The sequence below is a fragment of the Solanum stenotomum genome, chromosome 9, assembly GCF_019186545.1.
Source record: "Solanum stenotomum isolate F172 chromosome 9, ASM1918654v1, whole genome shotgun sequence".
NCBI classification, from domain to species: Eukaryota; Viridiplantae; Streptophyta; class Magnoliopsida; order Solanales; family Solanaceae; genus Solanum; species Solanum stenotomum.
This window is the reverse complement of record NC_064290.1, coordinates 51217739-51242421: the sequence shown is the minus strand read 5'-3', so window position 1 is coordinate 51242421 and position 24683 is coordinate 51217739. Positions and strand designations below refer to the sequence as shown.

General features: G+C 34.4%; 2 protein-coding genes across 2 annotated transcripts; one reads left to right on the top strand and one right to left on the bottom strand.

The window, feature by feature from the left end:
- Positions 1-2183: 2183 nt before the first annotated feature.
- Positions 2184-12526, top strand: LOC125875925 (bifunctional purple acid phosphatase 26-like). Its single transcript, XM_049556992.1, has 10 exons — positions 2184-2376; positions 3721-3960; positions 5149-5349; positions 6169-6280; positions 7260-7486; positions 8464-8602; positions 10526-10746; positions 11348-11469; positions 11547-11708; positions 12193-12526. The coding sequence occupies exons 2-10, from the start codon at positions 3796-3798 to the stop codon at positions 12275-12277; spliced, it is 1434 nt and encodes a 477-aa protein (XP_049412949.1). The 5' UTR covers positions 2184-2376; positions 3721-3795; the 3' UTR covers positions 12278-12526.
- A 238-nt stretch (positions 12527-12764) lies between these two features.
- LOC125875923 (synaptotagmin-5-like) lies at positions 12765-24126 on the bottom strand. The gene is made up of 13 exons (XM_049556990.1): positions 23918-24126; positions 22971-23075; positions 22823-22873; positions 22599-22719; positions 19984-20105; positions 18916-19017; positions 18338-18412; positions 17522-17601; positions 16300-16450; positions 15987-16217; positions 14876-15160; positions 14644-14757; positions 12765-13066 (listed from the first exon to the last, which is right to left on the bottom strand). Exons 1-13 carry the CDS (start codon positions 24020-24022, stop codon positions 12920-12922), a joined length of 1689 nt encoding a protein of 562 aa, XP_049412947.1. The 5' UTR covers positions 24023-24126; the 3' UTR covers positions 12765-12919.
- Between the last annotated feature and the right edge of the window lie 557 nt (positions 24127-24683).

Here is a 24683-nt window from a genome sequence, read left to right as displayed (position 1 = left end):
AAAAAAAAAAAAAAAAAACTATTGGGAGGGGTAAAACGGTAATTTTGAAAAAATTCTAAAAATGACTTTCCGGGTCATTATAAATAATCTCTTTTTAAAAAATTACATGATTATGTTATTTTGAATGGTTGATAATGTGTAGTATAAAGTTTTTAAATTATTTATTTCATCATTTCAGTGTAAATAGTGGAGTTATTTCATATAGATAGTGAAATAAAATTATCGCATGAAATATCTCAATTTATTTCATACCATGATCAAACAACCCCTAGGAATTTAGATTTTTTTTTCTGTTGGCAAGCGAATGACAAGTGTGTTGCGCATGCATCACTTCTAGTTTGAATTTTAACTTAGAAGTCTTTCGTTATGATTCAATACACAATAATTTTGTGTTACTATATCAAATGTGATGAACTAGTTATGTAAATCAATGATTCATCTCGAATATATCATTATATGATATTGTTGTTGAATAAAATTAACTTGTTTGAAATTATTCGAGTGGACTCTAAACATGCCAACCAATTTGTTTTATCAGAATCGACCCAAGTCACATGAACACAATTCTTCTTTTTTTTTTAAAAAAAAATAAAATTAATTATTTATAAGTTTCTTAGTTCAAATTAAATTATCATGATTAATTTTCTGCATATTTATTTGGGAAAAATGTCTGAAATATATTCGAACTTTGATCGAAATTGTTGTAACAATACTAAACTTTGAAAAAGACCTTTTACCCCCGGCACTATTTAATAATGTATTTTAAAGGTATATATGTGCCCACGTGAACATCAAAAATATTGCATTATTATAAATAGTAATGTGTAAATGTGAGCACATATATACCTTTAAAATGTACTATTAAATAGTACAGGGAGTAAAAGGTCCTCCATAAATTTGGTATCGTAACAACAATTTCGGCCAAAATTGAAGTACTTTGATAGACCTTCCGTGCAATAAGGGCTTCTTCTTTTTCTCATTCTTCAAAATCAGATTCATATTTTTATTAAAAAATATTTGATCAAGAATAAATCCTTTAAATAGTTAAAGTGTTATAACTTATATTTGATTTCTCTTTTATGATTATATATCTTTCTAACATGGATGAATTTAGAATATTGGGATAGATTTTCGATAACTCATATTTATATTGAGAAAAATCCATTAAATATATATATAGCAAATTACTAACGGGAAATCAATACAAAAAAGTATGTTGTTGGGTCAACCAGAAAAGCGAATTAATCCAACTTACAAACGGCCTAATTATACACATTCCCGTTATGTTTACTAATTCTCTTTATAGTTTGAAATAATTACATATTGTCTTACTGATTAATAATGTCATATCAGATTTCAAGTCAAATACAGCTGGATACATGTATATTGCTACCAGATACACTGAAATAGGAAGAGAAATGTGCAAGATAGGAGGGAGACAAATGAGATAATCAATCGATGTATCGCAAATATATGGGAATCATACTAAGAGCCCATTTGGATTGCCTTAAAAAAATAGTTTTTAAGTCAAAAATAAAAAAAAGTCAAACTTAAATAACTTTTAAGTCAAAAAATAAAAAAGTAGAGAGAGGCTATTTTTTATTTTTAACTTATTTTAAGTCATTTTAAACTTATTTTAAGTTATTTTTAACCTTATCAAACACTTCCTGACTTATTTTAAGTCATTTGTTACTTATTTTAAGTTATTTTTTATATTTGTCAAACACTTTCAGAAGTAAAAAACCAACATAAAAGTAGGTTTGATCAACTTTTAAGTCAATTCAAACGCCCTCTAAATACATGTATATGAGATTTTAGATACATTCTAAAATATAGATATATGGAGAAGAGGCGATCGAGAGAAAAGAGAGGTGATCGAGGTAGAAGAGAGGTCAGCAAGAGAATCAGATATATACAAATTATTTAGATACAATATATTTAAAATAAATTATACCGTATTTTAACCCATGTATCCGAGTTACATATATCATCATAATTCTTAAACTTACCATTCTAATCAATAAACATGTATTACCCCAAGATATTTCATTTAGTGAGACATAGGGGACCTACAACATTGGCACGAATTCCCAAAATAGATCACCAATCATATCTTGCCACGTAACCAAGCATCCCTCCTAACATTTCTTTAGTTTTAAGCAATTAAATTATCCAACAACACACTCATCGAACTGATTAAGAACAAATATTCCCTTGAATATTCATGTTTTTTTAAACTTGATTTGTAGTAATTCTACTATTTCAATTCAAAAATATCATCTTTTTGATATACCCATTTCAAAAAGATTACATTTTTAGTTCAGAAATATCATAGATTTTTGCTGGTTCACTCCCTTGTTGTTTCAGCCTTCAAAGGTACTCTACCCCCAACACTTTCTTGATGGTCTAATCACATTTATTTTCATGTGGGTGTGTTTGCTTTTTATGAAAGATTATATTTTGACATAATTAAGAACTTTGAATTTTGTACAGTTTTCTGTTAGGTCTGTGATAGTTCTACTATACCCAATTCAAAAGATTAAATTTTTGATATACCAATTTTGAGAAAGATTGCATTTTTAGTATAGATGAAGGCACAATCTCTGCTGATAGTATAAAATAACTTCAGATTGCTGGTTCTCACTTTCTTGATGTTCTAATCACATTTATTTCATATGGGTGTGTTTGCATTTTATGAAAGATTGTATTTTGACAGAGTTAAAAACTGTGTGTAATTTCAATAGGAGTGAATTTCATACATTTTATGCTAGGTTTGTGATGATTCTAGTACACCCAATTCAAAAAGATTGCATTTTGATGTATATTATTGATATGATCTTCAATTTTTCTTATTTGTTCCCAAATTTTATGAACTATTAAATAAAATAGCAGATCATAACTAGTTTGGGATACAAGCTAAGTCAGGATTTGAACTTTATGGATTCTACATTCCAGAATAGAGACATCTAGTTTTAGTAACTAGGTTCTAGATTTACTTTTTTTGGTGCATATTTAGTGGATTTCTTAATACAGATTCAAAGTTTAGACTAAGCTACTGAGTACCATAGGTAACCTTCTAGCTCCGCCCATAGTTAGTTGAGGCATAGTTGTTGTTTATGTTTAACTGTGATATAAATAAGTATGATACACTTATTTATGCATTTTTTATGTACTTTGAACTGGAATGAGTCTTGGAGATAAGTGATACTGAGTTAAGAACCTCCAATTCTTTGTTTAGTTTGCATAGACGTCGTTCATATTATAAAGATATTGTTGAGAGATGCTGAATTGTTTATGCTTTATATTGTAATTTAAGTTACACTTGTGCCTTGAAAAGAGAGGTAAAACCAATAGATGGGGCAAAAGGAGTTACTAGATGATTTTCGCAAGTGATGGGCCTTCGTGCTAATTCTTTGTCATTGTGGCATTTATTGAGAAATTTCTCAGCATGTGTTTGTAATGTTTACATTTTACTTTTTCTCTGTTATTTAATCTTTTCCTTTTGTCTTCCTGTTTGCTCATTTTAAGGAGAAGGGGTAAGAGATTTTATGCTTTTATATGCTCCGAGTTTGTTTCTTATTTGTAGTTTGATGAGTTAGTTGATAGTGCAAAAAGGGAATCTATTTTTGAGATGGAATTAGATTGTATATTCTCATATATTAAGTAGTTATGTTTTTTCCCTAACCTTCTGATCGTTGTGTCGGTTCTTCTTGGATGCAGGCAATTATAACTGGTCTTGCCTGAGTTCTCTCTGATCGAGCAGTGCTTATCTTGGAAGTTAGTGGAGAGGAGACAATGTTGCTTCGTCTCTTCTTTTTGTTATCTCTCTTTTTGACATTTATAGACAATGGGAGTGCTGGTATAACAAGTGCATTCATTCGAACTCAGTTTCCGTCTGTTGATATTCCCCTTGAAAATGAAGTACTTTCTGTTCCAAATGGTTATAACGCTCCACAGCAAGTAAGTTTACAGTCTTAAGACCTACTTTTTGTTGTGTTGGTCAAATCTTTCTTAGCAGGTTTGTTGTTCATCTACAGTCCTTTCCTAGTCAATTATTGTTCAGCTACAGTCCTTTCCTAGTCAATTCTTGTTCAATTACTTTAAATCCAAGTCTTAGTTCAATGCATGATATTCAATCTTCCGATTTGCAAAGTTCTCTACAACCACTTTCTTGAGATACTAGAAAATTGTGATTTAAAGAACATTATAATATTGCTATAAATTTATAAGTAGGACATTCTTGTCATGCTCATCTGTTTTGCAGAACATGAGAAGCTCGAACTCCACATTTTGTTTTCTCTGACTAATTTCAAGCTCCATGGTTGCTTAGAGACCAGTTAAACATTTTGCTCCTATATATTCTTTTCTATTTCGAATTCCAAGCTGTTTCCTATGCAGAAGTTTTGCTTAGGGATGGCAAGGGGAGCCTTAACCCGCAAATTTTCAACCCGCCCCACATGAGTTTCTTCATGTCACTTCTTCTTTATAATATGAAGATATGTGATGCAGCATTGAATGGACTAGATTAGAGCTTAGTTTTTTTTTTTCTTATTTCATTTTTTCACTATATATAATGCAAGAGCTGTAAATTTTTTGTGCATTGCCTTTTCACTGGCTCATAATGTTGAGAGAATTGGATCCAAATCTGTACTGTACTATTTTTCATTGTCTTAATTAGAAAAAGATTAAGCTGCTTATACTAACTGTTTAATAGTACTTTTTATACAATCAATGCAGTTTAGCATAAGTTGTTTATAATTATTTTGATGGAATATCAATTAGTTTTAGTTATGTATTATTTGGATATAGGTCACAGAATTGCAATAGTAGATGTCAAAGTGCTTCTGTATTAAAGTACTTGTCAAGAAATTTCTTTTCTTTTTCAGATCAATGTCCTTAACTACTAGATTTGTGCTTGCTACAATGATTGGATTTTACAAAGATATTCTGTGAATTTTTTTTATTGTGAGTAATGCCATGAACAAATTGATCAGCAACCCGCCCTGCCCTGCATATGCAAAAACTCATCCCGCCCCCTTGTCATCCCTAGTTTTTCTCATGTGTGTTCTCTTTCATAAACATGGATTTTGAGATGACAATGGGTTTATGTGGCCTTTAAAGTGCTAACGACTTCAGTCATTCTTCTAGGTGCATATTACACAAGGTGACTATGATGGGGAAGCTGTCATTATTTCATGGGTAACTGCTGATGAACCAGGGTCTAGCGAAGTGCGATATGGCTTATCTGAAGGGAAATATGATGTTACTGTTGAAGGGACTCTAAATAACTACACATTCTACAAGTACGAGTCCGGTTACATACATCAGTGCCTTGTAACTGGCCTTCAGGTAGTCAAGACCAACATTTTGTTATCCTTTTTTAAAAAATGAAACAGTGATCATTTTTATCTTATCGGCTATGGGCTAATATGCATCATGCAAGTGCATTTTAACGTAGCGTATAGGTGAGCATTCTCATATATTATTCCCAGACAAAATATGTACTTCTTAGTTTTCTGTATTTCATCTCACAGTAAAATTGGCAAGCCTGATATCTCTTCTTAGTTCATATTCTCTGTTTCATTTCCACAAAGCAAAGACTAACAACAAGGGGACTTACTAGAAAAAGAAGTTTAAGAAGGATAGGTCGACTAACATATTACTGTTGTAGAAATAAAAAATGAAGTATGGTGTAATTACAAGAGTTTGATATAAACTTATTGTCACTCTTTACTCCTTTTTTGGTGCAACATGGCTAGCACCAACGTAAATGATATAGACGCCATGATAAATTTTATTAATAATCTGCACAGTTTGTTATTGTGTTGTACATAACAACCAACAGTTTCCTTATGCTATTTTTTTTCTAATCTAATTATAACATAAGAGTTTGGAGATAAACTTGGATTGATAGAAAACATCAAGTTTTGGTTTACATCTGGCTTATTTGATGATTGCAAATTTTTGTTTGTCAGATTAATTTTAGATACTATACATGTTACGTATTTTACATCTTTCACCTCAGGAGCACTAGTAATTAAGAGACACATGGAAAAAGTTCCTTAATAATCTCTTTGCATGGCGATAATGACATATGGATGCCTTAAATGTTATCCCCTCGCCCTTTATCAATCTGCTTGACACAATCTGTTTTACCTTCTGGTTTAGTATGACACAAAGTACTACTATGAAATTGGAAAAGGAGATTCTGCACGGAAGTTTTGGTTTGAAACTCCTCCAAAAGTTGATCCAGATGCTTCTTACAAATTTGGCATCATAGGTAAGTAGTTTAAATTTCTATTTGATAGGTTAGCTAAGTAAATTTCTTTCGGGTGTTTTATCTTTTTCAGAAGAACAGGCTGTATCCTTGTAAGTTGCTATAAGATGGGTTATACACCATAACATCACATAACTTCGCTATGACGGAAATACAGTTTATTTGTTTTCACAATATAAAACTGAAAGAAAATGTATAGAATGGTAGATATTAAAAAGAACATTAGTTCCTAACTTTTTCGTTCATGGAAGAGTGATGAGTTTTTTCTTGGTAATGTAACATAAATCCAACCATTCATAGGAAGCAAAATTAGAAAGCTTTGACTCTCTTTTGAATAGCAAGTCAACTATAGTTTCTTATTTGTTTTACCGCATCTTGATGTCACTGCACCTACTTAAATGTTTCACATTTAGACCAATGACACTGTATCATAAAGTATTAATTATTCACATACTGTATGTGAGCCCAATTGGATTAATTGACAGTAAATAGCTGATTAATTTTAAGTGCTTAAATTTTTTTTTAAATGCTGAAACTAATTTTACAAATAAGCAATTACATGTTTGGATAGACGTGCTGAAACTATTAATAAGCAATAGATGTGTTAGGTAAAAATGTGTTGATAAGCTATTCTTATGTTAGATTGATCAAAATACCTTTAACATTTTTGCAAAAAATAATATATGTGAAATTATCGTAAAGAAAAGGAGGAACCAAGAATACAGAGTGAAGAACAAGTTAGGAGTTCTGTTTTGGCAAAGATTTAGAAAAATATTAAGGATAAATTAGTAAAATACATGATTAAAACAGAAGTGCTAATAAGCTGAAAATCTGTTTGTTGGGGATGAACAGCCTATGGCTTTTGGATGAGTTTAGCTTATAAGCACTTCAGTATTTACCAAGTGCTTAGCTTGTAATCTTAGCCAAACACGCTCATTATTGTGTCAGGATTCTTATACAGTTCGTCCAACATCCTTTGCAGGTGACCTTGGTCAAACATATAATTCTCTTTCAACTCTTCAGCATTATATGGCTAGTGGAGCAAAGAGTGTCTTGTTTGTTGGAGACCTCTCCTATGCTGACAGATATCAGTATAATGATGTTGGAGTCCGTTGGGATACATTTGGCCGCCTAGTTGAACAAAGTACAGCATACCAGCCATGGATTTGGTCTGCTGGGAATCATGAGATAGAGTACTTTCCATCTATGGTAATGTATTGTAATACAGCTAATGACCTTGCGTTTATTTCAAAAACTTTTCTCGGGTCTCCTTATAATGTCAGTTAAGTGGCTACATCCTAAGTCTCTGACTACATATGTAGATACTCAGTAGAATCATGCAAGGGTGAATAAAATGGAAAAAAAAAAACTGTCTTCTTTAGGTTAAAAAAGAATTTTACCTTGATGTCATCTTTGATAATCAAGGTCACTAAACCTAGTAAATTTGTAACATTGTTGCTGAAGAGGTTTTCTACTGTAGGACATGTTTTATTCTCGTTGTTACTACTGCTTTCCTGTTAAAAAGTGAGATTTACGTTGTTCTGAGATATCAGTACATGTTGAAAGATTCTAGTAGCCACAAGCACGCCATTCACTTGAACCAAAGATGAACTGAAGATATTCTGTGCTTATGCAGAACATTGACTTTTCTCTCACAGTTCTCAGATGGACCCAAGGCCGTGATGGCTAGATTTGCAAAAGCATGATCTCTAATTCTAATGTAGAAATATTTTCAATGTCTCTTGTACTCCGATTATCACACTATTTTATTGTAGTTACTGTTCCTTTTTCCTGAATGTTTTGTCATGCCTTCTATAGTATTTTGCCATGATTTCTTCACTTCCATTATTTCTTTTTTGATCTGCTTTTATATCCCTTTCCTTGAGTCGAGGGTCTATCATAAACAACCTCTCTACCTCACATGGTAGGGATAAGGTCTTCGTACACTCTACCCTCCCCAGACCCCACTCGTGGGATTACACTGGATATGTTGTTCTTGTTGTACATCTTGACCTCCAATGTGCTTGGGGCTTTTTGAGCAATGTCTTGAAATGTACTGACTTAATCAAAATAAAATAGAACTCCACCAATGAGTCATGTAAAATTTCTCCCATCCCAAGGAACTTTGTATTAAGTTCATTCAAAATATTTTGATGCCCATTGACTATATTTATCATTATGTACAGGGGGAAGTAGTTCCATTCAGATCGTTTCTATCTAGATACCCCACACCTTATCGAGCTTCAAAAAGCAGTAATCCCCTTTGGTATGCCATTAGAAGGGCATCTGCTCACATAATTGTCCTATCAAGCTATTCCCCTTTTGGTAAGTAATTGTTCCCTCTCTTATGCTTGTTTTCTTTTGTTTCTCTAACTAGGTTTCTAGACACTAATTTGATGATCTAGTTCTGAAAAATCTACTAGCTTGTGCTAAAACTTGAGTAAATTGAAGATTTTGCAAAACTATACACCTAACGACAAATAGAACCACCACAAACTAAAAATCAGGATTCTGAAATGTACAAATTTTCTAATTTCAGAAGACTTAAAGAAGTTTCAATGAGTTGATGCCGCACACTAGACATGCTAACAGTACTTCGTTGAATCTCCTCATTGTGATTTGAAAAAATATTTGTCAAAAAAAAGGGGGCCTAAGACTTGGTTTATTTTTTGGACTTTGCAGTTAATTAGCCAGCTAACATACAGTGTTAACTGTTAAGATAGAAGGCGTTATCTCACTAATGAACTTTTTTAAAAAAAACATCATGTAATGAACTAAGTATATGTATCTATAAGTTAAAATTCTCAAACTCATGCTCACTAGCTTTTGCATTGCAGTGTTGCTAAGAAGATCTATAATATTCTGTTTGCTAATTGTGTTCTTGATTGCCAATTATTCGTTCCTTTACTGCCGAACGATGTCCATATGGAAGGAAGAAAGTTTTCCTGTAATTATTTGGTGCATTTGTCCGGGGAAACTCGTACAGGTCTCTTCAAGTTCCGGAGAGTAATTTCTCACGGTTTTCTAAAAGCAAAGCACAAGCTTTAGGGCCTAGTTTTGAATTTTATAGAAATCTGAGAAGTACTTTTTTTTTGTTGAGAAAGTTAACTGATATTATAAACAGAGAAGTAGAGGGTTTGTCAAAAAGAATCTAAACACCCATCTCCCTTGTAAACTATCTAAGAATAGGGTGATGTCCCCCGGATCCTTGGGAATAGTATAGATACACCAAAAGTAAAAGGTCACTAAACAGTTCATTTTAATGCTTTGGAAAGGGATGCTCTTGTTCTCAAAACATCTCTGATTTCTCTCCCTCCATATTGTCCACCAGATGCAGGCAGGGACAATCTCCCATCTCTCCTTGTGTCCTGACTGATTTCCATCTCTATTCCAACATGCTAGGACTTCTGCAGTATCTGTAGGCATGGTCCATGTGATACCTCTCAAGTTAATGAAATACTTCCATAGTATCTCAATCACTTTACAATGCAAAAAAAGATGGTTATTGTCTGTCTCAGATTCACAAAAAAACATCTGGAGCATAAGTCCATTTCCTCTTTTCATTAAGTTGTCCCGAGTCAGAACAGATTGTCTTGCAACAAGCCATGTGAAACAAGCCACCTTATGTGGTATCTTGCTTTTCCAGATCATCTTCCAAGGCCACAACTCCTTGGTTTCAGTTGAAATGTTTAGTAATTTGTAGGCTGATTTCACCTTGAACTTGCCATCTTTCTCAAGCTTCCATATCAATTTGTCTTCCTCACCAGTGAGGTTCTTGGTTTGTTCCAAGTATTGTAGAACTGAGTCATTCTCTCCACTTCCCAGTCATTGAGGAACCTTCTGAAAGTCAGGTTCCATCCTTGTTCATTTCTGACTTCTAGAATTGTAGTCATTTTCTGCTGATTGAGAATATAAATGTCTCAAAGGTGTTTGTCCCACCCATATATCATTCCAGAACAAGGTTTTCCTCCCATTTCCCACATTAATTACAGAGTTACTCCACATTCCTGGCCACTGGTTTCTAATAGTTCTCCATAGACCCACACCATAAGGAGTATTAACCTCCTTAGTAGTCCATGGTCCTTCTTTTCCATATCTTGCAATGATAATGTCCTTCCATAAGCTCTGATCATCTGTTGCTAGTCTCTAGAGCCATTTTAGCATTTTGTTATACCTTTAAGAATCATTTTCTGTAATAATTGCTCTTTTGATTGAATAGCTACTTATTCTCTGTCTCTTGTCATGCAGTAAAATATACACCTCAATGGCATTGGCTGAAACAGGAATTTAAAAAGGTGAACAGAGAGAAAACTCCTTGGCTTATAGTCCTTATGCATGTTCCTATCTACAACAGTAATGAAGCCCATTTCATGGAAGGGGAGAGCATGAGATCCGCCTACGAAAGATGGTTTGTCAAATACAAAGTCGATGTGATCTTTGCTGGCCACGTCCATGCTTATGAAAGATCAGTAAGTTGTCTTATCTCATCATATTTGTCGTCCCTGCTTGTCTCTCAAAGTAAAGATCACCTTTTCATATATCCAAAATTAACTCTCGGAAGAAAAAAAACTCAGCTAGAATTAACAAAGATCAATCCACAATGCTCTATATCTTTGAGCACATTATCATAACAGTATCAACCAAAGATTGTGGCACCTGACAGAAATAGAAACACGCAACACAAGAACAAAAATATAGATTTTAGGCACAGTAAAAAATGCTGATTTTTCCCCAGAAAGAATGCTTTGTATATATGGAATAATACACTAAGAGGTATCATGTTTATTTTCAAACTGATATACGCCTGGACGGCCTAGTATTTTACTTGAAAAATTGAGCCCAATTAGCAGTAATGGGAGGGCTATCAGGATATAGGCTAGAGAGATGCTTCCTTTTCTTTTATTGAAGATGAAATTTATGAATCATTGTATGTGAGGCACTGTTTGCCTTAAGAAAGAATTAGTCGCAGATATCAGTTGCACATTTCTTCTATCTTCCTAGTTTCCCTTTCAACTCTATTTGCATCGCTTAAGACCTAATATTAACTTCCAATTTTCTTATCATTTTCAGTACCGCATATCTAATATACACTACAATGTCTCGGGTGGTGATGCTTATCCCGTACCAGATAAGGCAGCTCCTATTTACATAACTGTTGGTGATGGAGGAAATTCAGAAGGACTTGCTTCAAGGTAAGTTACATGAAAATATAACTAATATGACTTTCTATTTGCTGTTGAACTATATAATCATTTGCTTTTCTGTGCAGATTTAGAGATCCCCAGCCAGAATATTCTGCTTTCCGTGAAGCCAGCTATGGTCATTCGACTCTAGATATCAAGAATAGAACACATGCTATCTACCACTGGAATCGAAATGATGATGGAAATAACATTACAACTGACTCATTTACATTGCACAACCAGTATTGGTGAGTAATTACATTCTTTTCATCTCTCGCGTTTTAATTTCTTTATTGAATCTCCCATCTAGTTTGAACTTGATGATATTGAAGAACTTCCAACTCATATAGCTTGCAGTTTTTAGATCCATGCCATAAAACAGTGACTATTTGTGGTGTTTCTTTTATATTTGTAAGTTGTAATCAAGAATATCATTCTCAATGCTAAAAGTTGTCTTAGTTCTGGTCTAGTTCTTGCAACCATTTCATTACTTGAAATTCAAATTGGTTTTATGATCATTCTTATATAATGATGGTGTCCAGACCATCTTGTATGCACCGTGATCTCCCATCATCAAAGGTATAGGGTAACTCTACCCACCTACCTTTTTATTTCTGCTGCAATTTGAACCCTGATACCATATAGTTGACGGCTAAGCCACACTCTTGAGTGCTATGAAGTAGTACACGTTGTTGTTTACTCTCGATACTAATAAGGGCCATTGTTCTGCAGGGGAAGTGGTCTTCGCAGGAGAAAGTTGAACAAGAATCATCTAAACTCTGTCATTTCCGAAAGGCCCTCCACTACGCGGTTCTGAGAGAGTTTCTCAAAACATGTTCGTCAAACTATGGGTAATTTTATGCCATGATCCTAGTATGTATTATATTGTAAAATCTATCTACTTTTGTTGGAGTGAGTGGATCAAGCTATTTTCCCAGTGTATTGGTTCATGTAAAATAAGGATTTGTGCTGTTTATATGACAACATTATGGAAAGTATAGCTCTTGTAAATTTGAAATAGCTACTTCATATTAGATTTTCATTGTTTGTATTATTTGATTGATATCTCTGTCAAGTGTTTTGCAAATATACCAGTAAATACGTCCTTCGGAATACAGAAATACAATGAATTGGGGAATTTGCTACAGAATTCAAAGTATAGCTACGAATGGTAATTTTCCGAATAGTAAAAAAATTAGCTACACCTTGTAATTTTTCTTAAAAAGAAACTGCAGCCTTATGCCACCTCTCTACATAAATTCCTTTTAACCAAGCAAAATGCTTTACTCTATAAACTATATATGTAAACCAACTCAACATTGAAAAACAATTATCTACAAAAATGTACTACTATTATTATACAAAATTTCATATAGCCTACTATCGACGTACAGAATCGAAGCAATTTGTGTCTGTACAACTCTTACAAGAACAAAAACATATCACATGATATTTATCATTAGGAGTCTCTGTATAAGGGCTGTGGTACCCATTTGAGATGCAAGTTCAGTATCCCCGATTTAGCTCCATCTAGTTCAAAGGTTTCTTTATATTCACCTTCCATTAGTACTCTTGTCAATGTCAATATGCACCTTCCCATGTAATCCTGCCAACAAAAGAAATCGTTAGTATTGGAAATGAATGCAGCTAATATAGGAAGACTTTAGATTGATGTATTTCCTTGAGCCGAGGGTCTATCAGAAACCTCTCTTCCTTCCAAGGTAAGGGTAAGGTCTGCGTACACACTACCCTACCCGGATCCAACTTGTGGGATTACACCGGGTATATTGTTGTTTAGGATTGATGAAGCAGTGGTACTTCAAAAAATAAATTGAAAGGGAGAAATTCCTTAAGAACACCATCTTATATCTTAATACATAGGATTTGTTCTTTTTTTTTTTGAGACAAACATAGGATTTGTTCTTAATACTTAGATGGATCTCTTTCTGTATACTATATAGCAAATAACCCTAATGTTTCACATGTTATGGAGAACCTTTTGGTGGTGAGCGCTATTCAATGTGAATCTGAGTTAGTCAGGCTCAGTGGACTTAGGATATCGGATGGGTAAACTGAAAAGGAATAGGAACTATCTCCACACATTGAATAGCATAAGTATATCAAAAGAGGGAGAATAAAAAAAACAAAGAAACAAAGGCCCGAGGATATAGCATTGGTGGTTCTAGTCAATGAAGTGGGAGGAGAAACATGAAGTCATTGGTTCAAACCCCAACGAAGGCAAAATACACTAGGTAATTTCTTCAAATCTGCCTAAGCCTTGATTTAAAGGTTAGATTTGAGCTCAAGTGTCATAGCACCTTCGATCGACAGTAAGCCTTGGTGGACTAAGTTACTCGGTACCTGTATGGGTGGGGAGATGGCAGGTACCCAATGGAATAGTTGATCTTAAGCCTTGGTGGACTAAGTTAAACAGTAAATGTATGGGTGGGGGGACAGTAGGTACCCAGTGTGATAATTGAGGTGAGCACAAGTACCCAGTATGAGTTAAGGTGCGTACAAGCTGGTGGGATAGCAGGTACCAGTGTGATAGTGGAGGTACGCACAAGATGGTCTGAATGCCATAGTCATGGAAAAAAAGGGTAACAAAGGCCTAATTCAGACCAGCCTCTTCCACCATTACCCTTGGCAGTTCATTTGTACTAATATAGTGTTTGTATAGCAATTGAAGATGACCACATTGTTTTGCTGGTAGGCCGAGCAAAGGCAAATGATCCTTGGAGAAATGACGAGACATGAGTTTTTTTTGGTCTTAATAAAGGCATAATTTTTTTTCTCCCTAATCATCTTATTCTTTAAACACAGTAATATCATGTTGAATTTATTAACAAAATTTAAATGCTGATCATTCAATTAAAATTCAGGAACACCGTAACGAGATGAGCACATTTGTAATACCGAGGGCTAACTCTTAGTTCTTTCAATTGCTCATGTTGTTGGTATTCTTAGATCTATCAGAACTTAAATTTTCCAAAACGATTCTAGTATGTCCGAAATCATCAGACAACTCAAAATAAGGTATCTCAGCTTAAGAATATCTCACATCAGGAAACATTGGTATCTGAATAGATATATTAAGTCCTGGTTTATCAACGTTAATTTTGTACCAAGACCAATAGCAATAGGATAAGTATTTTGGAATTGGTTAAAGGGAAGTACTCTTACCTTTCCGAAAGTGTCATGGTCCCACACTTCTAGAATTAGCATATCATGCAATCCGTCCTCAACGACAAAGTCAAAAGTCTGATTCCATACTGGATTTAAGCTTTCCGGTACAACCTAAAATGAAAAGAAAATATAATCAACATTATTCCTAGTTATTGATTAAGAAATTTAAGGCAAACTACTTTAGAAATGGATGATTTTTGTTCGATATTCAAATAATAAGAAATGATACCCTGGTTTTGTTCTTTGTTTCAGTCTTCTTCATTGTAACTACAACATACGGATCAGCTTTCCCCATTAGATCAGTTGGGGCCAGATCTTCAGCTGATATCACGGTTACAGAAAGTACCCCTCGTACTATTACATCCTTCCTCCTGTTGATTTCACCTCCATTTTGGGCAGCTTCTGCTCCACTTTTAAGAACCTTCTCCAGTGAAGTCAATTGTACATTATCGGCAAAAGGGTTACTAAATCCATTCGTCGTGCCATAAGGCCAATACAATAGCTCCAAGTGCACCTAAAACAAAGATGAAGGGAATAGTTCACATAGAGAGCTAAAAATGGAGTACAACAACAACATACCCAGTGTAGTCCCGCAAAGTGCAGTGTGAGGAGACAGGAGAGTAGAGTGTACGCAGACCTTACCCCTACCTCAGAGGTAGAGAGGCCATTTTCGTAGACCCTTGCCTCAAGGAAAAACAGACCAGAAAAGGAATAAACAAAAGTGAAAGCATAGCAAAACATTTTGAACAGTAACTACAACAAAATAATGTGATAATCAAAGTACTATTTTGCTATAGTTACTGTTCAGAATGCTTTGTTATGCTAAAAATAGAGTACTGCATGAATTTGTTTACATTTGCAAGTGAGAAATCATTGTTTTTAAGAGGAAGAAAGTCACTGATGTAGATCTCATACACGAAAGTTTATCGGACTGATTGAGATATTGTTTATATAATTCGAGGTTTCACCGCTAGTTAACTGTCTTGTTTAGTAGTAAAGGTGGATTGAATCAGCAAGAACTGTTATTTGCAGTTTTTTTTGGGTAACGTCTGTAGGATCAAACTCAATAAAATTCACCTAGACTATGTATGGCACTCAATCTACAACAATTATATGCAGTTTGATCTGATTATTGTTGAAACAAACCACTTACATTATGAATTGATTATTGTTGAAAAAACACTTGGTTCTCAAACATTATAGATTGGTACTCCACTAGAATATATATATATATATATATATGTTCCATCAAAATTGAAGTTGTATGTACAATAAATTGATAGTGGCAAGTTCCAATATGGAGAAGGATCACAGAAAACAAAAGGGGATGCAAGTGTCACCTGGCCCCTATTCTTTTGGTCTCTCTGGATCTCCAAATCCTTCACCAACTTCAACCAAACATCCTTCACTTTACCAGGCTCAAGCTCATTCAAACGAACATGTGCGCATCCAATTAGTTCAGCTGCCTGAAGCCCTTCATCATCATAGATCTTTATCACCAAGTGTTGTGTCAATGGATCTTCAACTACAAACTCGAAATGCTCATTCCAGATTGGATTCAGTTCGTTGTTCTGAAAAGAACAATGGTCATTTAAATGTTAACTCGATACATGTATTACCCAAATTCTTCTATATAGCAGACGAAATACTTACAATTGTTTTGCTCTTCTTCATTCTATCTCGTACTGGGCGTACATATAACTCAGCAAAAGGATCAGATTTACCAATGATGTCTTTGTTTGTTAACTCTTTTGCTTGAACAAGTTTCACCTCCAATACTCCAGTAGGTTTCAGTTCAAGGTCACTAATAACAATAAAGTAGATTGTCAAATAGAAAATGGCGTCTCAGCCCAGCAAGGTTAGATAAGTAGAGAAGAAAGTCAACAAATACATGTTTTCTTCTTTATTCACAGAATTACAAAATTCTATTAATCATCTATGTTACTTGGATACGAATGCGGGAATTTGATACAGATGTAGATCTAGAGGTTGGACTCTTCATCACATAATTCTAGGATTACGGTTCAAAGTACTTGTCTGGTGCTACAATATGGCTAATAAGAATATATGTGTCACAATTAAGTGGAGTTATCCTGTTGTTGTTACTGCTTATATCTTCATAAATGTTGTGTTTTTGTTTTCACTGCGTCGACGGTCTATTGGAAACAGCCTCTCTACCTGCCAAGGCAGGGGTAAGATTTGCGTAAACTCAACCCTTCCCAGACCCCGCTTGTGGGACTGCGGGACTATACTGGGGGTATGTTGTTGTATTAAATTAAAGCTAGTATAACTAAATTCTTTGTAAATCATTACTAATTTAGTCATAATTTATCTAGCAAAGTGTCTAGTACTTTATGTTATATATATTACATATATATATATATGAGATAAACCAAATACTCCCAAATCGTGTTGAATTGACACGGGTGCTACAGGGAAGGATCCAAATAACATTGAAGTTCGGTAAAAGGTAAGATCACAGTGTAGCCTCGACATACACAGGATCCAATAGAAACTGACCTGTTGCTGTATATTTCTAATAGATTCCCATTCCCATGACAAGTTGACTATAATAAAACTGAAAAAGCAGTCAAAGTCCAGGTTTTGCCTTAACAGATTAAAACGTTTAGCCTGTCTTTTCAGGGTCAATATTTAGATAAACATCTTAATTTAACACCTTCCACGAAGACATGAGGTCATTATAAAATTAAACATATTAATTTTTTACGTCAGAGACTAGATGGAAAATGGAAGAAAGTCATCTCGATTACATGTGAAAGTGAATGCGTTCAATTGGAACCAATATTGGACAGCCCAAATAAACTGGGTTAGTGAAAATGACAAGGTTTGAAGTCTCTCTTATAGAAAGGAGTACCTATAATCCCCAGGCAAAATGGGAATAATTTTTCGGACTGGCCATGTGATAGAGTCTTCAATGGCATCGCGGATGGTGCCCTGTATAGAGAAATTCACTTAGTACACCTGGACAGTATGAAGCCATAAGAAACACTTTTATAACTTTCCCAAACCTTGAGAGCAAAAATCACAAATCATGAGAGAACAATTCAAACAAACAAATGGCTCGTCCTCATGTTCTTACGAATGAAAACAGTTGTTCTGAAATACACCAAAAGATAAAAAAAAATCAATCTATACTAGAAAAAATTTCATCTCCACTCTCATTAGATATTCAATTGTCATTAGTACACCATAGCTACATTTATGAAGGGGAGCCTTGGAGCAACGATAAAGTTGTCTCTGTGTATAGGTCACAGGTTGAGTCATAACCTCTAATGTTTGCATTAGGGTTGGCTGTCTCTATCACACCCCTTGGGGTGCGGCCCTTCCCCGGACCTTGCTATTGTATGAATGCATTTTTCCATAGTTTAAAAAAGTGGAAACATAACTACATTTTTACTGATTTAATAAACACAATGTTATTGAGAATATGAAATTAAAAAGACAAAATTATCGTTGTACTAATCACATAGATATTTAATGTTCATTCAGTTTCTTCCACCCTTTCCTAGAAAGGAAACGAAACGCAAGATAAGTCTCGGACCATGGCAGCATTATCCACTTCTAGAACATCTATGGGTTATGATATCTAATCAAGCTGCAGAAGTAAATGAAAAATAAGAAGATATGATTATATGAGTAACAAAATTAGATGGTAAAGTTTTTTCCAAACCTCAATTGCATCAGAAATGCCAGGTATTGCTGTCATGTCACCGCCAACCACTTTAAGCGTAAAATCCAGCTTCTTCTGCAGACCAGAAAAGATTTTATTGTCATTCTTTTCCTTATATAAGTTAGGTCTGGTGTTAGGTGTGTATGTGTGTGTGGCTGTCCAGGCGAGCTTGCATCTGGTGTGGACCTTACAGGGCTACACCTCAACAAAAACCAATATACAGGATTATTAATTTTGGACATGTTAGGTGTCATGACTCCTGCATGTCCATCAAGATACAGATTTGGACTTAATTCTCCTTCAAAAAAAAAACAAAATCCTGAAACATCAGCATCTAAATCCACGAATCAGTTGGCAAATCCATGTGCTATTGATCAAGTTGGTGTTAGATAATCATCCAAATCCTTAACTCTAAACCCAAGCATTACGTAACATGTCTCCTTCCATATTGTGCAAGTAACATTCATAAGTTGACTTGGCACGTGTATGTACACATGTGATCACACTCACTTGTATTAGAACAAATTACTCAGTGCGCTCAATAGCCTTTTAGAATGAAAGAGAAATAAGATTAACACCTTTTTCCTTAGTGAATAACAAACAGCTCCAAAGCAGGGAAACTCATCAACAAGCGGCCTGAAGATCAGCCTGAAAATCCCAGTAAATCCAATGTTTTTCACCTAAAAAGGGAGAAAATAATCACAACGTGAAATAAAATTACCTGAGAAAAGCAAGAAATAATAATATAATATACAACGACAACAACATGCCCAGTTTAATCCCACAAGTGAGGTCTGGGGAGGGTAGTGTGTACACAGACCTTACCCCTACCTTGGGAGGTAGACAGGTTGTTTCCGATAAACCCTCAGCTCAAGGAAGAAATAATAATATAATATATTGGAAACAAATAGAAAGTCACTACATAGGTGGCAGTGTAAACTTATAAATAAAAATACAGATAGGTGGCAAAATAAACATGTTAAAATGGACAAGTTGAGAAGTAAAACCAAGGGCCAGCCATCTTTCTAAGATGGAGTCCTAGAACAAGCAGATTCTACAGGGTGGGAATGAAAAAAGGAAAAAACACTACCAGAGAACTCTAGCATAATGGAATGTCTAGTGGATAGTTAAGAAGTACTTGTATTGATCCTTCTTGTTGTTAAGTACTCTGTTACTAGATATTTATTTTTGCTTAAATATGCTCTTTGAGAATTCTGTGAAGGTTTCATTAGGTTTCTCTTGTTGTGAGTACTGGATCAGCAGATTTGCACAGTGGAAATCTGTATCAGTCATGGTCCAAGTTTGGGTCCTGATACTAACAAATGCAAGCTATGTTACCATTCTCAAAAAAAATATCCAAGCTTAAAGATGGTAACAAATAGCTCAGTCATTATAAATTTGAGTTATTTACAATGGAAACAAATTGATATCTCAGAGGCACTAAGCATGCAGCTCGAATGTTAGATCATATCAAGTGTAGCAATGAAACAAAAATTACAATGGAAACAATTGATATCTCAGAGGCAATTAGCATGTCAGCACAATCGAGATCATATCAAGTGTAGCAAAGAAACAAAAATGTCACCAACTCTGAGGAGCAGAAGCTATTCAGTGTAATGTTAATCAGCAACTACCAACTAAATTACCTGCACTGGTAATCCTACACCAACGTATGTCATGATATCGAGTATAATGCTTGGGTTCCCATCCCAATTCATCTCTAATTCCATGGTAATACCTTCACTTCCACCTTCAAGAATAGAAATTCCTGAAAGATAAAACCAGTATGAGCACCAAGAATGTGTCGAATAAAATGTATTTCTCCTCATAGGCAATTTTTTTACATGGCTTAAATGAGATGACACATTAAATTATTGTTTAAATAGCTTCATCAGGTTCAGTTGTCTTCTCCATTATTTTGTCTAATATGGGATGAGTAATTGGTTTTCTTATATGGCCTTGGACAATCCTCACCCCGTGAGCTAGCTTTTGGGGTTGAGTTTAGGCCTAAGATCCATTCTTTAGCATGGTATCAGAGTCAGACCCATCACAATTCTTTGTCCATGCTCCAATTAAGAAGGTCTGGCGTGCGAGGAAGTGTTAAAGAGTCCCACATCAGATATGGAAACGATATTTGGCCTGCTCAAATGGATTTGGACAATCCTCACCCTATGAGCTAATTTTTGGGGTTGAGTTAGACCCAAGATCCATTCTTTAACATATCTTGATCATTCACATTTTGACTTCTCAAAGAGACAATGGTATTGGAGAATCGTTATGACTACTATGACGGTGAAGTTAAGGATAATGAGCATCAATGTTTTCAAAGGCCCTTCCTTGGAGAAGGGGCTAAAATGCACCAAGGAGGACTGGCTCGCAAAAATCATGGGGCGTAAGTCCCAACCCTTCTGGCCGTTCACTTAGGCGTAAGTCCCAAACTTTCAGTCCTTCATTTGGAGCATAAGCCAAGAGAACTCTCCAAAATTGGAAGTAAATTGCTAAATAAGTCCCTTTTTAAGACTTAAAATACACAAAGGTCAACTCATTGTAAATTCTCAAAAGAACTCAAAAGATCAAGGACTTTATAATTGTTAGCTCTGATTGTATAATCCTTTCTCTTTGTCGTTTACTAAGCAACCAAATACTCTTTGGCTCTTCATTAGCAAATTGTCAGCTGCAAAGTAAGCTTTTGTCTTCCAACACTTGCTCTGCTCCCACGCTTCTCGTAGAAGGATCGTTCATCATGCTTTATTTTTGTCAGAATTGGGAGAGCCGCCGACTCCAACTACCGTCCATGTACGAATTTCTTTTTTGCTGTCTCTTTATTCTATTCATGTTAGTGTTATGTTTTACAATTCCTTTTGGACACTTAAGTTTAGATATTGTTGTAGATACTTTTTTCAAAAAATGCTTTATTTGTATGATAATGAGTATCTGTAATTGGTTTTCTGAATTATTAGGAAATAACATTTTTACGATACTAAGTATGTTCCATTACTACCACACTACAAGTGTAATGAACTCTTTGGTTTTTCCACTTGTCCAAGTTTGTAAAAGAAAATTATTTGTAATGTTTGTGCATATGTTAGCACATCTATGTACATATATACATTTTCCACTAATTTTATAAACTTGAAATTTCTACAATTTGAATCTATTATATGCTTATCTTATTAATTCATTAAATATTTATTAAAAAATTCCAAGGAACTTACGCCCCAAGCCTCAGGCTTACACCTCGCCCTGTGTCAGGTAAAACACCTCACCTCATGCCCGCACCCTTTGAAACACTTATGAGTATGACTTTTGGTTAGGATAAAACTGGTCCATGTAATTTCTTAGATGATCTATATGCAAAATTTTAGAATAATCAAAGGGAATCAAGCATCTATCAACAGAGTTATGGAGGCTATCCACCCCTGCACTATGACTACTGATTTAGTGGCTATTTGGAGAAATCCCAGTATCTTTCTAGGTGGTGTTGATGACGATACAGTGAACAGCCTACTGGAGATGACTGGTTTCTCCCTGGGATCTTTCCCTATATAATATAACTGGGACTACCATTGTCTCCAAAGAAATGTCCTAAATTGGAATGCCACCAATTATTGGAGAAGATCACAACTAAGATATGCTCAGTTCCTGCTAGGCATGTATCATATGCTAGAAGACTACAAGTTTTCAACTCAGTCCTTTCCCCATTACACAACTTTTTGGGGATCAGACAGCTCAGTATATATACTACCCCAAAGTGTGTTAAAGGCAGTTGACAGGAAATGCAGAAAGTACCTACGGGGAGGATCTGATGAGTAGAAGAAGACTGCTCTAGTAGCAGCAGAAGAAGCTGTATTTCCATTTTTCATCATTTCGAATGTTGCATGAGCTTCATTTCTTCCTCAAGAAAGTTTTATAAAGGAGTAACGAAAGGCTTTTTGCAGCATAATACAATTATTAAGAGATAAAATCTGCACTTTCTGTAAGGTTTAATCTGTATATATAAGCTAAATAAACATTTTTAAGGTATACGTAAATAGATTGTTACTTCTAAATATAAATTTTACACATGCAAAAGCATAAATTGGGACGAGTATGAGTGAAAGCTAACTACTTCTTCATTGTTTTATCTTTTTCTTTATTTGGAAAGAAACAGCCACTTTTAAGTTTTCTATGCTGTTTATTTCCTTTCCTTATATGACAATATGACACAGAAATAGAAAATGCAACTGCTGAAGAACGTTAATACCGGCCATCATCATCTAACCTGTGAACTGAGGTGCAACCGTACCAAGAGTGAACTTGGAAAATTTCAATGATGCCAAAATCATAGGCCTATATTGTTCCAAAATTGGCTCCACACTTGACTTTACCAGTTCTGATGCTGCCTGAATACAAGATGAGAAACTCAAAAGTTGAAACGGAGTAGGAAAAAACCAATGGAAACTCAAAAATTAACATAACCAAAGATGCATAGACATTTAGACTAACCTCATCCACAAAAGGCCAGATCTTTTCAAGATGAGAATTAAGCCAATTCAACTGTAAGCGTTAAACATGAAAAAAAACATTAAAAAAATCACTAATCACAAGTATGAAGAAATTTAACATTAAAATGTAAGTTCAAATAAAAATTAACCTTCTGCTGATTGGAGAAAACAACCCAAGGAGGATACTGCTCTGGTGTAAAAATCTTTCTGGAATCTTCCACTGTCATTCTAGCAAACGCCGCAATTGTAGTAGCCTTCACAGTTCAAATTCAACAACAACATACATAAAAATGTGGCAACAACAACAACATACATAACAACATATCCAATGTAATCCCACAAAATGAAGTCTTTAGTAGAGTCTAGGGAAGGTAAAGTGTACGCAAACCTTACCCCTACCTTCTAGGAAGAGGCGGTTTCCAGGAGACCCTCACTTCACAGAAAAAACAGTTCAAAACAGTAAAGAGAAAGAAATAACAAAAATAAAGAAGCCATCGCAAAATACTGTAGACAACCTCACAAACCACACACAAAAATGCAACAACAACAACAACATATCCCTGTAATCCCACAAAATAAGGTCTAGGGAGGCTAAAGTGTACGCAGACTTCACCTTATGTGAACTCAGGTAGCGAGGTAGATAGGCTATTTGCGATAGACACTCAGCTCATGAAAAAACAGTTCAAAACAGTATAGATTAAGAAATAACAAAAATGAACCTCACAAATCATACATAAAAATGCAACAACAACAACAACAACAACAACATATCCAGTATAATCCCACAAAGCATAGTCTAAGAATGCTAAAGTGAAAGTGTACACAGACCTTACCCTACCTCCTACTAAGGCAAAGAAGTTGTTTTCGATACACCCTCAGCTCATGAAAAACACAGTTCAAAACAGTATAGAAAAATAAATAACGAAAATGAAGAAGTCATCGCAAAAATACTATACACACACAACCACACAAATCATACATAAAAATGCAACCAAAAAAAATTCACTCAAAACCAAAAAAAAACTAAAGATACCCTTTTCTTAATAACTAATAACTCAACTAAAACAGAAGTAAAAGAACTCAATTTTCAACTAACCAGTTCAGAACGGCATTTGGATCGATAATTTTCAGATTTAACAAAGCCAACTATCAAACCAACTCCAACTAAAACCCCAATCACAACACCCAATACAAACGACATCGTTTAGCTCTTCTTCTTCTTCTTCCAAAGTTCCCTTCTTCTTTTTTTCAAGATTCAGTGAAAGTGAAGCTAAGAGACTACTAGAACGTGTTTTTGTTGTGTTTTTTGTGCTTGTGGGGTTTTCACATAATTAAACACTTTTAAGTCATCAAAAAGGTGGTGGGTCATAACTCATAAAGATTACAATAAAATTTCGTAGCTAAACAATAAAAATTTTGTAATGTCATGTTAATTTCATTTACTTAGGAATTATCGATAAATTATGTAACTAATTTTGTGTTATCTTGTAGGGTAATGAAGAGATTTTAGAGTGAAGATTTTGTTTGGATTATTCATTTTTTTAAGTTTAAACAACTTTATTTTTTATCTATACAACAAGATATAAATGTTATTGGTAGAGTATGATAAGAATAAAATATAGGTAATTTTATCTTGTGGTACAGAATATATTTTTGAAAGATTTTCGATTCAAGAAATGCTTATTAAAATGAATAAAAAGATATCATAGGAGCAAGGGTTTTACCCTATGCGCACCCAAAAAGTAGCGGTTGTGGGTTTCCCTTGTCATAAAAAAAAAAGCATAATCATAATAAATTAAAAATAATAATTTAAACATGATAAATAATATTTAATACTAGTGTAATAACAATGAAAATAGTTT

Bases quoted from the DNA above. Each gene is read 5' to 3' on its own strand.
- LOC125875923 (XM_049556990.1), bottom strand. From the start codon at position 24,022: ATGTCGTTTGTATTGGGTGTTGTGATTGGGGTTTTAGTTGGAGTTGGT. The intron at 19,018-19,983 runs GTAATTTAGTTG...CTCCCTTTTTAG, and splicing joins GTGTAGGATTACCAGTGCAG to GTGAAAAACATTGGATTTAC. The intron at 14,758-14,875 runs GTATCATTTCTT...TTTTCATTTTAG, and splicing joins AAACAAAGAACAAAACCAGG to GTTGTACCGGAAAGCTTAAA.
- LOC125875925 (XM_049556992.1), top strand. From the start codon at position 3,796: ATGTTGCTTCGTCTCTTCTTTTTGTTATCTCTCTTTTTGACATTTATA. The intron at 5,350-6,168 runs GTAGTCAAGACC...CTTCTGGTTTAG, and splicing joins GCCTTGTAACTGGCCTTCAG to TATGACACAAAGTACTACTA. The intron at 10,747-11,347 runs GTAAGTTGTCTT...TATCATTTTCAG, and splicing joins TCCATGCTTATGAAAGATCA to TACCGCATATCTAATATACA.